Here is a 13,103-nt window from a genome sequence, read left to right on the forward strand (position 1 = left end):
TAGTCGTTGAACGCAGGTTAGTCTATATGTGGTTGACAGTTATTCGTTGAACGCAGGTTAGTCTCACTCTTGGCTGGAACTGCCTTGTGCCTATCAATCTTTAATATCCAGAGCCACGATTCAAGTGAAGTCTCCAGACGTCATTTTCCAACCAGTGCACCACAACTGATCAAAGGCTGGGGTATGTGCTGTCCTGTCTGCGGGAAAGTGCATATTAAAGATCTCTTGCTGCTTTGGAAAAAAATGTCGCGGGTTTCCTCTGATGACTACGTGTCCGAATTATTAAATGTTTGACATCCAATAGCCGATGATTAATTAAGCAATGTGCTCTAGTCTAAACCTTCAAGTTATATAAGCATGGATCATTGGATGTAATTCACAAAACTCTCTTAAGAAAGATGGCATCATCCTTGCAAATCGTTTGTTTACACTGCACTCCAAGATTGCAAAGTTCTGAGAGTTTAGTGACTTGGGTCATGGTCCTGATACACAAATCCAATATCAATCATCTGTAAAGGCTGAATGTTGTTAATCAGTTGTAACTAGTTACTCTGTCTGTCTGTCTGTCTGTCTCTCTCTCTCTCTCTCTCTCTCTCTCTCTCTCTCTCTCTCTCTCTCTCTCTCTCTCTCTCTCTCTCTCTCTCTCTCTCTCTCTCTCTCTCTCTCTCTCTGTGTGTGTGTGTGTGTGTGTGTGTGTGTCTGTATATGTGTGTGCGTGCGTACGTTTATATTTCTATTTCTTGGGAATCTAGTAATAATGACAAACCATTCACACATTGCAGTTGCTCGATTCCCAGCCCGTTTTACCAGAAAGCCGGAATGCCACGGTTCACAACCGTCAGTGGCAATGTACACTAACCCTTCAGAAAGCAGCCTTGACCTTGGTGACCAGGCGAGGAAGACGAACGAGGTAATCAGTGATGCTGAAGTGAGCGAACTCCAGACAACGTTAAGCAACCTGAAAGCTATTGCGTTAGCTGTCCGTAACGAAGAAGAGGCGCAGCGAGACAGACTCGAGTTTCTCACCGGCTCAGTGGACAGGGCAAACGACAGAATAAAGGCGACTACACACCGAACCAATAAACTTTTATAGTATAATAATAATTATTACACACCCGTTGGTGAGAACAGCATGCATTATTTTTGTTAACACAGTTTCAAGACGTACAACGGACTGCTCCTATAGGTGATGACCTGGGCCCGGTTTAACGAAGCTATCTTAGCACTAAGATCACTTTAGTGCACAAGGTAACTATGGACTTAAGGTGATCTTAAGGCTAAGATCGCTTTGTGGAACGGGGCCCAGGTCACCAGTGACATGCAGCCAATGAAAAACAACACGGTGGAAATAGATTACACTGTGACGTATAGTTAACCTGATAATCATGTGTCTGTGATGCGTAAGTTCGCTACAAGTGCAACGGTTGTAAATAACTTTTAGTCGAAAAAGATGTAAAAATTTGCTTAAAACCTGGTTTTTGAGGATATGTAAGAAATAGAATAATACATTCGTGTCCGTTAGATACCATTTATCTCACAACTCGTTGTTTGAAAACGTATCAAACTCGCTTTCGCTCGTTATATACATTTTAAAACAACTCGTTGTGAGATAAATGATATCTAACGGCCACCCATGTATTATTCTCTATGTACGTGACAGTGTAAATTACTTTTTGAACATGTTGACAGTTTTAGTATTTGATTTAATTTAAAACAAATAAACAAACAGACAAATTACGTTTCCGAAATTAATAAACAGCACTGAGATTCACAGTGTCCTGGGTTACTTACATATAGCAAACTATTGCTATGGGTGGCTTTTATATTTTATTTATTTTTATTTTTTATTATTATTTTTTTTTAAATAATGAGGAGAGAGTTTCATATTTATTATTCAGAAATTTGAAAATTCCTTATTGTGTTTAATTTTATATTGTTTTATTATTATTATTTAATAAATCAAAATTGCAAATTCCATAGCCTTACTACCTAACCAAACCACATTAACTTTAAATGTCCAGAATTGGTTTTGTGAAATGAAATAAAATTATTTTTAAAACATAGAAGGGTGTGTTTATGTGTTGAAAGTAGCAATGTATCAAATGGCATCAGACTGGGTCAAAGTTCGAGGTGCACCTAGCTTTGATTGGCACGTTAAATAAGGCCACGCCTGTCATTGGTCAGCTATGTGACAGGACTTGTCATAGGTGTCACAAGATGTCAGTATCTGGAGGGGCCAGTATTGTATTAATTCGCATTTCAACGGGAAGGTTTTTTTATTTTCAGCGATGGGGGTGGGGTGGGGGTGGGCAAACGTCGACACCCCACGCTTACGACGCTTATACTTGTCAGAATGTTTCACCAGTCTGTAAATTCCTGTAATTAAATTTGAACTAATGTTAGTATGCCAGCTACTAAAATAGGATGGCAGATTTAATGTCTGTGCGGGTCTAGGATAGTGAAATATGCCTTCCGATATATCTGAAAGTATAGCAGCTTTTGTTAGGATGAGGAAAACGTTAGTTTGTTTTGTTTAACGACACCACTAAAGCACATTAATTTATTTTTGATCGGCTGTTGATGTCAAACATTTGGTAATTCTGACCTAGTCTTAGAGAGGAAACCCGTAAACGTTTTCCATTAGTAGGAAGGTATCTTTTATATGAATCATCCCACAGACAGGATATCGCATACCACGGCCTCTGATATACCAACTGATGCACTGGCTGAAACGAGAAATTGCTCTTGGATCAACAGACGGGGATAGATCCTAGACCAACCGTGTATCAAGCGAGCACTTTACCACTGGGTTACACCCCGCTCTCCACATAATATATGACTATCGTCCTCAATAGGACTTGATTTGGAATGAATGAATGAATGAATGAATGTCTAACGACACCCCAGCACGAAAAATACATCGGCTATTGGGTGTCAAACTATGGTAATGTAAACAAGGTGATGATCAACATCAATATATAAATTCAAGATTTAAATAAAAACAGTGTAAAGAACTGTGCAAAAATAAAAATATCACAGATAGATACGGACTTTGACTCAGAATTTCAATTTGTGCTGTATTGGCCATTCTTAAAGAGAATGTTACACCCCTGCACCACGGTGAGGTTACAGCACGCGCAGGGGACTTATTTGGTGGCATAAACCTTGAAACGTCTCAAGTTTCGTCAAGCTCAACAATCTTGTCGTCATGTACGGAGTTTTCGATGGGCACATTTTTCAGAGCTGTCATATAACGTCATTGTTCACCACGGCCAATTTATCACTGCAGATTTTCCGATTCAGGGCGTGGCGCTTGAAATTAACAAGAACCTGAAATGTTTATTGCAGTTTGAGTAGATGATAAGAAGAATGTAGATGTACCGCTCAAAACAATTCTAAAAACAGATAGTTTGAATGATCACTTGCTACAATGTTAGCTGTGAACTGTCTTTAAAATGTTTGACCATCATTGCTCCATTTGTTTAATGATTATTTGTACACTGCAGTGTATGTTTTTTCAACTGAAAATAAGGCCTTTTAATCTCTGCACGCAAAATGTATTTTTAAAATAGTGGGGGAGGGGTGGGGTGGACCACTGTCAGTGTGATGACTCGAGCGATGAAATTTGAGGGCCCGTACCGGTTAGGAAAGGTGTGTGTGTGTGTTTGTGTGTGTGAACTGAATAACCTTCAAATTAGTCAGTTAAAAAGGTCAATTAAAAAAATAACTAAGTAGAAATAGTACTGGCAGGTGTTATGGTCGTAGAATCACCCGGGTGCCATATCAAAGATGCATTTTCCATTTTTATGTATTTTGTTCAAAGGAACGTGTAGAAGAGTTTACTTTGAAAGGGGCGTAACTCACCCCCGGTGGTCATGAAACGTCAAGTTAAAAGTGCACGCTTTAAGGGGAGTGGCGACCTGCCTGGGAGTATTAGCCAGAATATATTAGTGTCATTAACACAAGGTCGCGCTAAAAACAGCGTTCAGCTTTAAAATATAATAAAAACAAAAGAAAGAAAAAGAAAGGTTATGACCTCCAACAACTTAACAACTTTAACATAACAGTGCTATGTCTTTGTAGGAAACACACCGGCGTCGTGGTTAGGCCATCGGTCTACAGGCTGGTAGGTACTGGGTTCGGATCCCAGTCGAAGCATGGGGTTTTTAATCCAGATACCGACTCCTGAGTGAGTGCTCCGCAAGGCTCAATGGGTAGGTGTAAACCACTTGCACCGACCAGTGATCCATAACTGGTTCAACAAAGGCCATGGTTTGTGCTATCCTGCCTGTGGCGCAAAATAAAAGATCCCTTGCTGCTAATCGGAAAGAGTGGCCCATGTAGTGGCGACAGCGGGTTTCCTCTCAAAATCTGTGTGGTCCTTAACCATATGTCTGACGCGATATAACCGTAAATAAAATGTGTTGAGTGCGTGCGTCGTTAAATAAAACATTTCTTTCTTTCTTTGTAGGAAACATCTATAATCCATAAATAGTTTCTTGTATTTTAGTTTTATTGTTATTAGTAACGTAGTACATACGTACATACACACACACACACACACACACACACACACACACACACACACACACACATACACACACACACACACACATATATATATATATATATATATATATATATATATATATATATATATATATATAGACACATAAATAGAGACAATATGTAAACATTGTTACATGTATATATACAGAGAGAGAGAGAGAGAGAGAGAGAGAGAGAGAGAGAGAGAGAGAGAGAGAGAGAGAGAGAGAGAGAGAGAGAGAGACGGAGAAGAGGGGTTATTACCTGAGTGTGTTTTTGATATCGCCAATATCATATATTAGGAATAACAATTTCAGGAATTATGCATAACACCTTAAAATCGGTCAGTTATTTTATACATATTCACCGAAATTGTTTCATCGATAATTGTAGGCCAAAAAAACCTTAAACGGTAATCAGTCATTCTCTCAGTTATCAGATCACATCTATCAAAAACATAAATAATCTCATCAAAGAACATTGTTAACTGAAAACCTTTGATCTGCGTTGATTAGATTTAATGTGACAAGAAGGTGGGCCAAGCCTAACCCTATTTTAGTATAAGATAAGGTGTTACATGTATATCGGGTTATAGAAGATGAATATAATATTGTACTAACCTGTCCAATATAGTCAAGTAAGAAAAAAACATTATATTCCTCAATAGGTTAGAAAATACCCTGGTCTGTCCAAAATCATTGATTTGTGCAATGCTTAGTTATTTTAAATGTTTTAAGTATTTCAAGTAAGGAATAATAATATATGCTATACAACTAGAGCTTCTTGGTAACACGACATGATTATATAAATCATTAGTAAATAATTAGTACATATAGTTTATGAATAGTAATCATTGCATATTTTTATGTTCGTAGAGCATACACATGTATACATATGCATGAAGCTAGAACATCCCATGGTTGAAATGATGATACGAAAGCGTTGTTTTATTTAATGTTTATGTATTTCGTTAATACGCAAAGGCAAATAGGTATACTGCAAAACATTATTATTATCATTACAATGTTCAAAATCAGTTCTTTGTTTTGTCATGGAAGACTGGATTGACAGTTTGAAGTGCATATCAACTGTGCCTTAAAACATTTATAATGAAGTTGCAAGTTGTTGGTGAAGGGGTTTCTTTGCTGTCTATGTGGCTTCGAGTAATTCACTGACAGTTATATTATACTCATCTTTAAGTATTAGCACCCATTTGTTGCTACAGCTCTTTAACAGATATTGTTTAAATATTTCTGCACTATCCATCTTTTTGGACATGTTGAGTGAGAGATAATGCTTGAAAATGTTATTCAAATTCAGGTCACTTAACGAACTTTACTTAGAAAAAGAACTTGTATTTCTTTATCAGGGCCCCGTTCCACGAAAGAATTGTAGCTAAGGTTAATTGTAGTGACTTAAGGCGAGTTTTACAACTGGCACCGTAAACTTTACAACCGTTCCATAAAGCAACCTTACGGTAGTCGTAAGTGCCCCTTTAATGATTAATATATTCTTTGCAAAGAAGAGGTACTGGCCTCGGTGGCGTCGTGGTTAGGCCATCGGTCTACAGGCTGGTAGGTACTGGGTTCGGATCCCAGTCGAGGCATGGGATTTTTAATCCAGATACCGACTCCAAACCCTGAGTGAGTGCTCTTCAAGCCTCAGTGGGTAGGTGTAAACCACTTGCACCGACCAGTGATCCATAACTGGTTCAACAAAGGCCATGGTTTGTGCTATCCTGCCTGTGGGAAGCGCAAATAAAAGATCCCTTGCTGCCTGTCGTAAAAGAATAGCCTATGTGGCGACAGCGGGTTTCCTCTAAAAAAAAAACAGTGTCAGAATGACCATATGTTTGACGTCCAATAGCCGATGATAAGATAAAAAAAAATCAATGTGCTCTAGTGGCGTCGTTAAATAAAACAAACTTTACTCTTCTTTTTTTTAGCAAAGAGGTACGAATTAGTTAAACAATAAATTGGTTACTGACTTTTTGGAACATCTTGGATGTATTCAATGGTATAGGACATCCATGAAGTAACTTTGTCAGTTTATTTGCTAAGCGATCATTGCCGAATGCATAAGACATGAGAGTTATCTCCCGTATTTTCATGTTAAGGTCGTATGGCCTAGAATGTTTTTCATTGAACGCAGAGTTTTATAAAAGGTATTTGGTATATATTAGATCCATTTTTATACAAAAAGTTAGTATCCTTCTTAGAAAATGACCAAATCATCATTTGACAGCTACGTTAGTGGCTTATAACTGCCTCGTACCTATTGTAAATTTCTACAGTAATTTACGATGATAGTAAGCTATGCTGCGTCGTGGAACGGACTGGCGATCGTAGAACAAAGTTAAGGTGGCAATAGTAGCCATTTACGGCGATAGTAAGCTACGTAGCCATTTACGGCGATAGTAAGCTACCCTGCGTCGTGGAACGGGCTGGCGATCGTAGAACAAAGTTAAGGTGGCAATAGTAGGCATTTACGGCGATAGTAAGCTATGCTGCGTCGTGGAACGGGCTGGTGATCGTAGAACAAAGTTAAGGTGGCGATGGTAGGCATTTACGGCGATAGTAGTGCTAAGATAGCTTCGTGGAACGGGGCCCAGATGCTTACTAATAGCAGTGATCATCAGCAGAAAACATATTGTACAACACTCTGGTTTTGCTTCTTGACTGTCAAAACGCCTGGCTACTCCTTACGTACACACTACCACTACCAGAGAAGAACTTGCATTCAATATAAGTTATGAAGATGGAATTATTTAACTACAACGATACAATGACAGATGAAATATCAAAGAATATGTGTAAAATAACTGAATTTCAGATATTATGCGTAATACCTGACATTCTCACGAATTATACATACATGTATTTACATTACACACACAGATATATATATATATATATATATATATATATATATATATATATATATATATATATATATATATATATATATATATATATATATATATACCCTCACTGGGTTCTCCCTGAAACGGTCGACTCCTTTCTCAGACACCGTCTAAAAATAGACGGCGCCTAAGAGTCTGGGCCTACCGGCATTTCGTCTTCACCAAGCCACCATCCATAAGATAAAATTGTATTTAAAGCAAATAATATGCTTGGGGAAACAATGCAGCAGACCAGCCAGGCATATCATAATCGTTATGTCTGCTCCCCCTACCTAAATGCTGTCTGTCTTTCTTTCTCAACAAAGCCCTGGGAGATATATATTAAACGATTAAACTTACATATTAAATATATATTAAACGATTAAACTTACATATTAAACATATTTTCTTGTTTAGAATATCAGTTTCTGTATATTCAATGTGTTTTTGATCGTCATAATATTTGTAAGAAGCCCAAACTGGATTTTGTCTTCAAATAATTTCGTACGTATGATTCATGTGCGTCCAAATATATTATTTTCACATACTCACTTTCGTGTGTCTAAGCACTACAGTACATGAAGCTGGTAGGAATGGTGATACGAACGTTTCTTTTTATTCATTGACAAAAAATATATATATTTTGTCGCGTACGCAGCCAGGGCAATGCAAAGACATGTTCTGCTGCCAAGTCTGCTTTGAATTTGTCCCATGCCAGTGTTGGAGTTCCATACTGTGATTTTTAACATCATATTAACCAATATATCCTTTAGACGTGGCAAAATAATTCAAAGGATGCTATTAAGAATAAGCTTCATTCTGTCAAGCCTGTCCTGGGAGAGTGGCAGTCCTCCCGTAGGCGGTGCAGGAAGGATGGGGTGGTCTTGTGTCGTGCTCGTAACGGCCTTACACATTTAACACATGCATTTATTTAAAAGTGCGCTATATTGTGGTAGTGTAATCGGACGGCAAAATATATCTTTGGTAACAGAATAGTATATTAAATTCGTTTAATTTCCATCCAGAATTAATTTTAAAGTTTTTAAAACATTTTAATTTTTATTCAAAATTTTAAAGTTTACTTGCTTTGATATTTGTATTGTACTGTGCTTTTAAACACAGCTCTTTACAATGTGGGTTTTTTTTTTAAAGGGACATTCCCGAGTTTGCTGCAGTTCTACGATTAAACTTACATATTAAACATATTTTCTTGTTTAGAATATCAGTTTCTGTATATTCAATGTGTTTTTGATCGTCATAATATTTGTAAGAAGCCCAAACTGGATTTTGTCTTCAAATAATTTCGTACGTACGAAAAAAATCATTTTTAGAAAATAAAATGAAATTCAACCTAGTACCAATATTAGAACGATCAGAAACACGTTTAATATACAGCTACTAATATTTTATGCAGAAAAATATATTTGATATGCAATTACAGTCGTCAAAACGTCTCTGTTTGTTGATAACATCATAAAAATTGCAGCAAACTCAGGAATGTCCCTTTAAAACGTAATTATCTAAGTTTTAGTTTTAATTTAATCCTATTCATATGCTTACCTTTGTTTGACACCAAATAGCCGATATGTATTTTTGAACTTGGGTGTTGTTAAAAATGTATTCGTTCGTTCGTTCGTTCGTTCGTTCATTCGGTCCCAAAAAAAGCACACTTGACAATAACTATAATTGTACATGATGACAATAAACACTGATATATCATTTTGAAAGCGGATGAATGCCTAGCTAATCTGATTGATCTCTTATGCAACAGGAAACTCGCATCAAATAAGTTATATTAAGCCACGTGTTCTTGTCTAGAAACATTGCTATGTCATTATCTATGTCTGACTAGTCTGATTGATATCTTTTGTTACAGGAAACTTACAACAAACAGCTGTTTTAAGTCTGGTTCCATACAATATGTAGCATGTCGACGACCGACGTAAACAGAAGACATTGTTTATGAGAGCATAAACAGTCTGCGTTGGTCACATCCGTCACAAATCCAACACAGACGTCTGCAAATGAGTTCCAATAAAGTTTGCTTTGGTCCGACTCGATCTGTGTCAGTCTGCGCCAATCAGCGTCAGTCTGTTTCGATATGCTTGTCTACGCCAGTCTGCGTTGGTCTATGTCGATCTGCATTAACGTCAGTCTGTGCCGACCTGAGTTAATCTGTATCAGTTTACGTCGATCTGTGTCAGTCTGCGTTAATCTACGTCAGTGTGAGTTGATCTGTACAAATCTGCGTCGATCTGTGTCAGTATGCGTTGATCTATGTCGATCTGCGTCGATTTACACAAGTCTACGTTGATCTGCGTCAGTCTGCGTCGATCTGTATCATTCTGCGTCGATTTCCGTCAGTTTGCGTTGATCTGTATCAGTCTGCCTCGATATCCGTCATTCTGCATCGATTTGATTCAGTATGCGTCGATCTGCGTTAGTGTGCGTCGATGTCCGTCTGTCTGCGTTGATCTGCGTCAATGTGCGTCGATCTACGTCAATCAGCGTCAGTCTATACCAGTCTGCGTTGATCTATGTCGATCTGCGTCGATTTACACAAGTCTACGTTGATCTACGTTGAACTGCGTCAGTCTGCTTCGATTTGTTTCAATCTGTGTCGATCTGTGTTAGTCTGCATCGATTCCCTTCCATCTATATTGATCTGCGTTGATTTGTGTCGGTCTGCGTCGATCTCCGTCAATCTGCTTCAATTTGAGCAAGTCTGCGTTGATCTGTGTCAATATGCGTCAGTCTGTATCAGTCTGGTTCGATCTGTGTCAGTCTGCATAGATCTGCGTCAGTCTGCATCGATCTGTGTCGGTCTGCATCGATCTGTGTCAGTCTGCTTCAGTCTGCTTCGATTTGAGCAAGTCTACGCTGATCTGCGTTAATACGTGTCGGTCTGCGTCAGTCTGCTTCGATCTGTGTCAGTCTGCGTTGATCTGCGTCGACCTGCTACGGATTTTGTGGGAATCCAGGCTATAGACTCGCCAAGGACAGAGAAAAAGATGGCATAAATAGAACACTTTCGCAGATTTGCGTATCTACCTTTTAAAGCAAGGTTTCTGGCATATCGGAAATCGTATCCAGGGCAAATGTGTTTGATCTTTGAATGGACAGAAATGCGTAGAGTGTCTACCCTACATAAATAGCTTAAGAAATCAGTTACCTTACAAGGCGTTGGTTCAAAACATATCTAACGAGCGATAGCGAGTTGTATACGTTTCCCAAACGAGTTGTTATAAATCCCGAAAACGCAGGTTGAATATAGAGTTACAGTATAATGTCTTTTTTCAACCAACACTTAACGACTCTTGCTCTTGGACACAGGTTATTAGAGAGTGTTAATTTCAGTGGATTACTATATGTATGTATGTGTGTGTGTGTATGTGTGTGTGTGTGTGTATGTATGTATGTATGTATGTATGTATACCGTGTATATATATATATATATATATATATATATATATATATATATATATATATATATATATATATATATATATATGCGACTCAGTTTGGTTAGAAGCCAATAATATCGGTATGCGATCGGAGCACCTGCTAGCCGTAAAGGGGCAGACTCAAAGTTACTTAATGACCAGAAGTATTTTTTTTTTTTTTTTTTTGGAGTAAAGATTATATCTTGAAATAGATGCCCACAAAAAAACCCATCAAAATGATTTTAATTAATTCTATTTATAAATTTATACGACAGCAAAATTCAATAAAACTGACCGACAGGTTAACGCGCGACGTCACAGTTTGAAGTTTTAATTGCATCTCCATATTCACAAACATTTGGCTATTTTAATGGATACGCGTTGATATTTTTGATGTACATTATATTTTTCGCCAAGTATTCTCTGCTTACGCAGAGTGTCACGACATTACAACTGTGAATGTGGTATTCTTGAGTTAAATATGCAGATATTGCACGTGGGATAGATTAATGTGTAGTTATTTATCATAAATACATTTACAAATACATTGTAGTGAAATATGACACTTGCAACTTTAAAAATGATACCAATGTTATATATGTGGTATCGATTAATGTGTAGTTATTTATCACAAAGTGTTTTAAAAGTTTGTTTTGTTTAACGACACTATTAGAACGCTTTAATGTATTAATCATCACCTACTGGATGTCAAACAATTAGTAACTTTTTACTGGAAATCTCAGAGGAAACCCACTACATTTTTCCATTTAATTCACAACTAGCGTAATAATGTCTGTATTTCATACCAAGTTGTAATGTGGGATTGAATGTCTGTAGTGTTGAATGTGCTGCCTATATGTTCCCAGTCAACTTCGGACAATATGAATTGATTTTTGATGCAGTCATTATTTCTTGTTGCTATCTGTGTGATCCTTTATTTCTTTCCATCAAAATATATCACGGACTTTGATGTACCAGTCGTAGGGTACTGGTTGGGACGGAAAAAAATAATCAGAGAATGGATCTACTGTGGTGATTCGATCCTACGATGCAAGCACATCAGGCGAGCGCTCTACCAACTGAGCCAGATCCTGCCCATATTTTGTTTGAAATGTGTGTACAAATAGTGAATTATTACACTGCAACTGTGAGAAATGCACTAAGCCCCGGTGGCTAAGCTGCTAACATTGCTACTATGTAGCGGGTTTTCTCTCTAAGACTACGCCAAAATTAACAAATGTTTGACATCCATTAGCTGACGATTAAGAAATCAATGTGCTCTGGTGGTGTCGTTAAACAAAACAAACCTTAATCTGCTATCATAATATTATTTCATTACGTCACCAATAAAATAAATATAACCCAACTGCTGCTATTTACGTTTTCCTTTTAAATTATATTTTGTTGTAAATATAACAATAGTTTTAACGTTCTTGATAGTTTCTTTTTAAACAGTCTCTCAATAACTCCATGAGAGTAGCTTGTATACATTTATACGTCGTTGTGTTATTTTTATTATTGTATTTTGTCTTATTTTTACACAAAGTGAGACGTGAATAGAGAATTTGTTTCTGCCTGTCTGTCTGTCTGACTGTCTGTCTGTTTGTCTGTGTGGCATGGTTTTACATGTGACATCCACGTTGTAGTTAACTATTCTCGTTTGTCTGATGTTGGTTATTAACACTGCGTCTGGTTGTAAACAAAGATGAATATGAATAAAACAAATGTGTTGTAGACCATACCTTCACAAACAATTCCAAGAATGCTGTTCCGGTCGTGACTACATTTGCAAATCTCTTGCTAACGCATAAAAACATTCAGTTATCAATCATTTCTCCTGGTTTAAAAATAAAATAAAATAAAAAACAACAGAAAACAAATCCTTGAAATTATCATAAATTATGGTTAGTGAACGTACCAATATCGATACATGAAAACCCCCCGACTTTTTCAACTTATTTTAATTATGGTTATATTCCTATGGCGTGAGACATTGTTAATTATATAATTAGAGAGGAAACCTGCCACTCAGTGGGCTACTATTTTTTATCAGCAGCAAGGAATCTTTTATATGTATCATCCCACAGACAGGATAGTACATACTACGGAACACTGGCTCGAACCATAAGGCTTGAAGGTGAACTATCCTAGAACTTGCAAACGCCATACTTCGCTTATTTGAATTGTACATTTTCTTGTGTACACGGTAA

At 37.3% G+C, this 13,103-nt stretch overlaps 1 protein-coding gene across 4 annotated transcripts in view; it reads left to right on the forward strand.

Moving 5' to 3' along the window:
- The window catches only part of LOC121381360 (synaptosomal-associated protein 47-like), a 30,490-nt gene that overhangs the window by 16,433 nt on the left and 954 nt on the right, over window positions 1-13,103 (forward strand). For 3 of the 4 annotated variants that reach the window (XM_041510642.1, XM_041510644.1, XM_041510643.1), the window contains one exon: window positions 783-1,381. In XM_041510642.1, the coding sequence (XP_041366576.1) occupies window positions 783-1,093 (311 nt within the window). In that variant the 3' untranslated portion in view covers window positions 1,094-1,381. Of the gene's footprint in view, window positions 1-782; window positions 1,382-13,103 lie in introns of those variants that run through there. The other variant, XR_005959070.1, reaches the window with a different exon arrangement.

The sequence above is a fragment of the Gigantopelta aegis genome, chromosome 9, assembly GCF_016097555.1.
Source record: "Gigantopelta aegis isolate Gae_Host chromosome 9, Gae_host_genome, whole genome shotgun sequence".
NCBI lineage: Eukaryota > Metazoa > Mollusca > Gastropoda > Neomphalida > Peltospiridae > Gigantopelta > Gigantopelta aegis.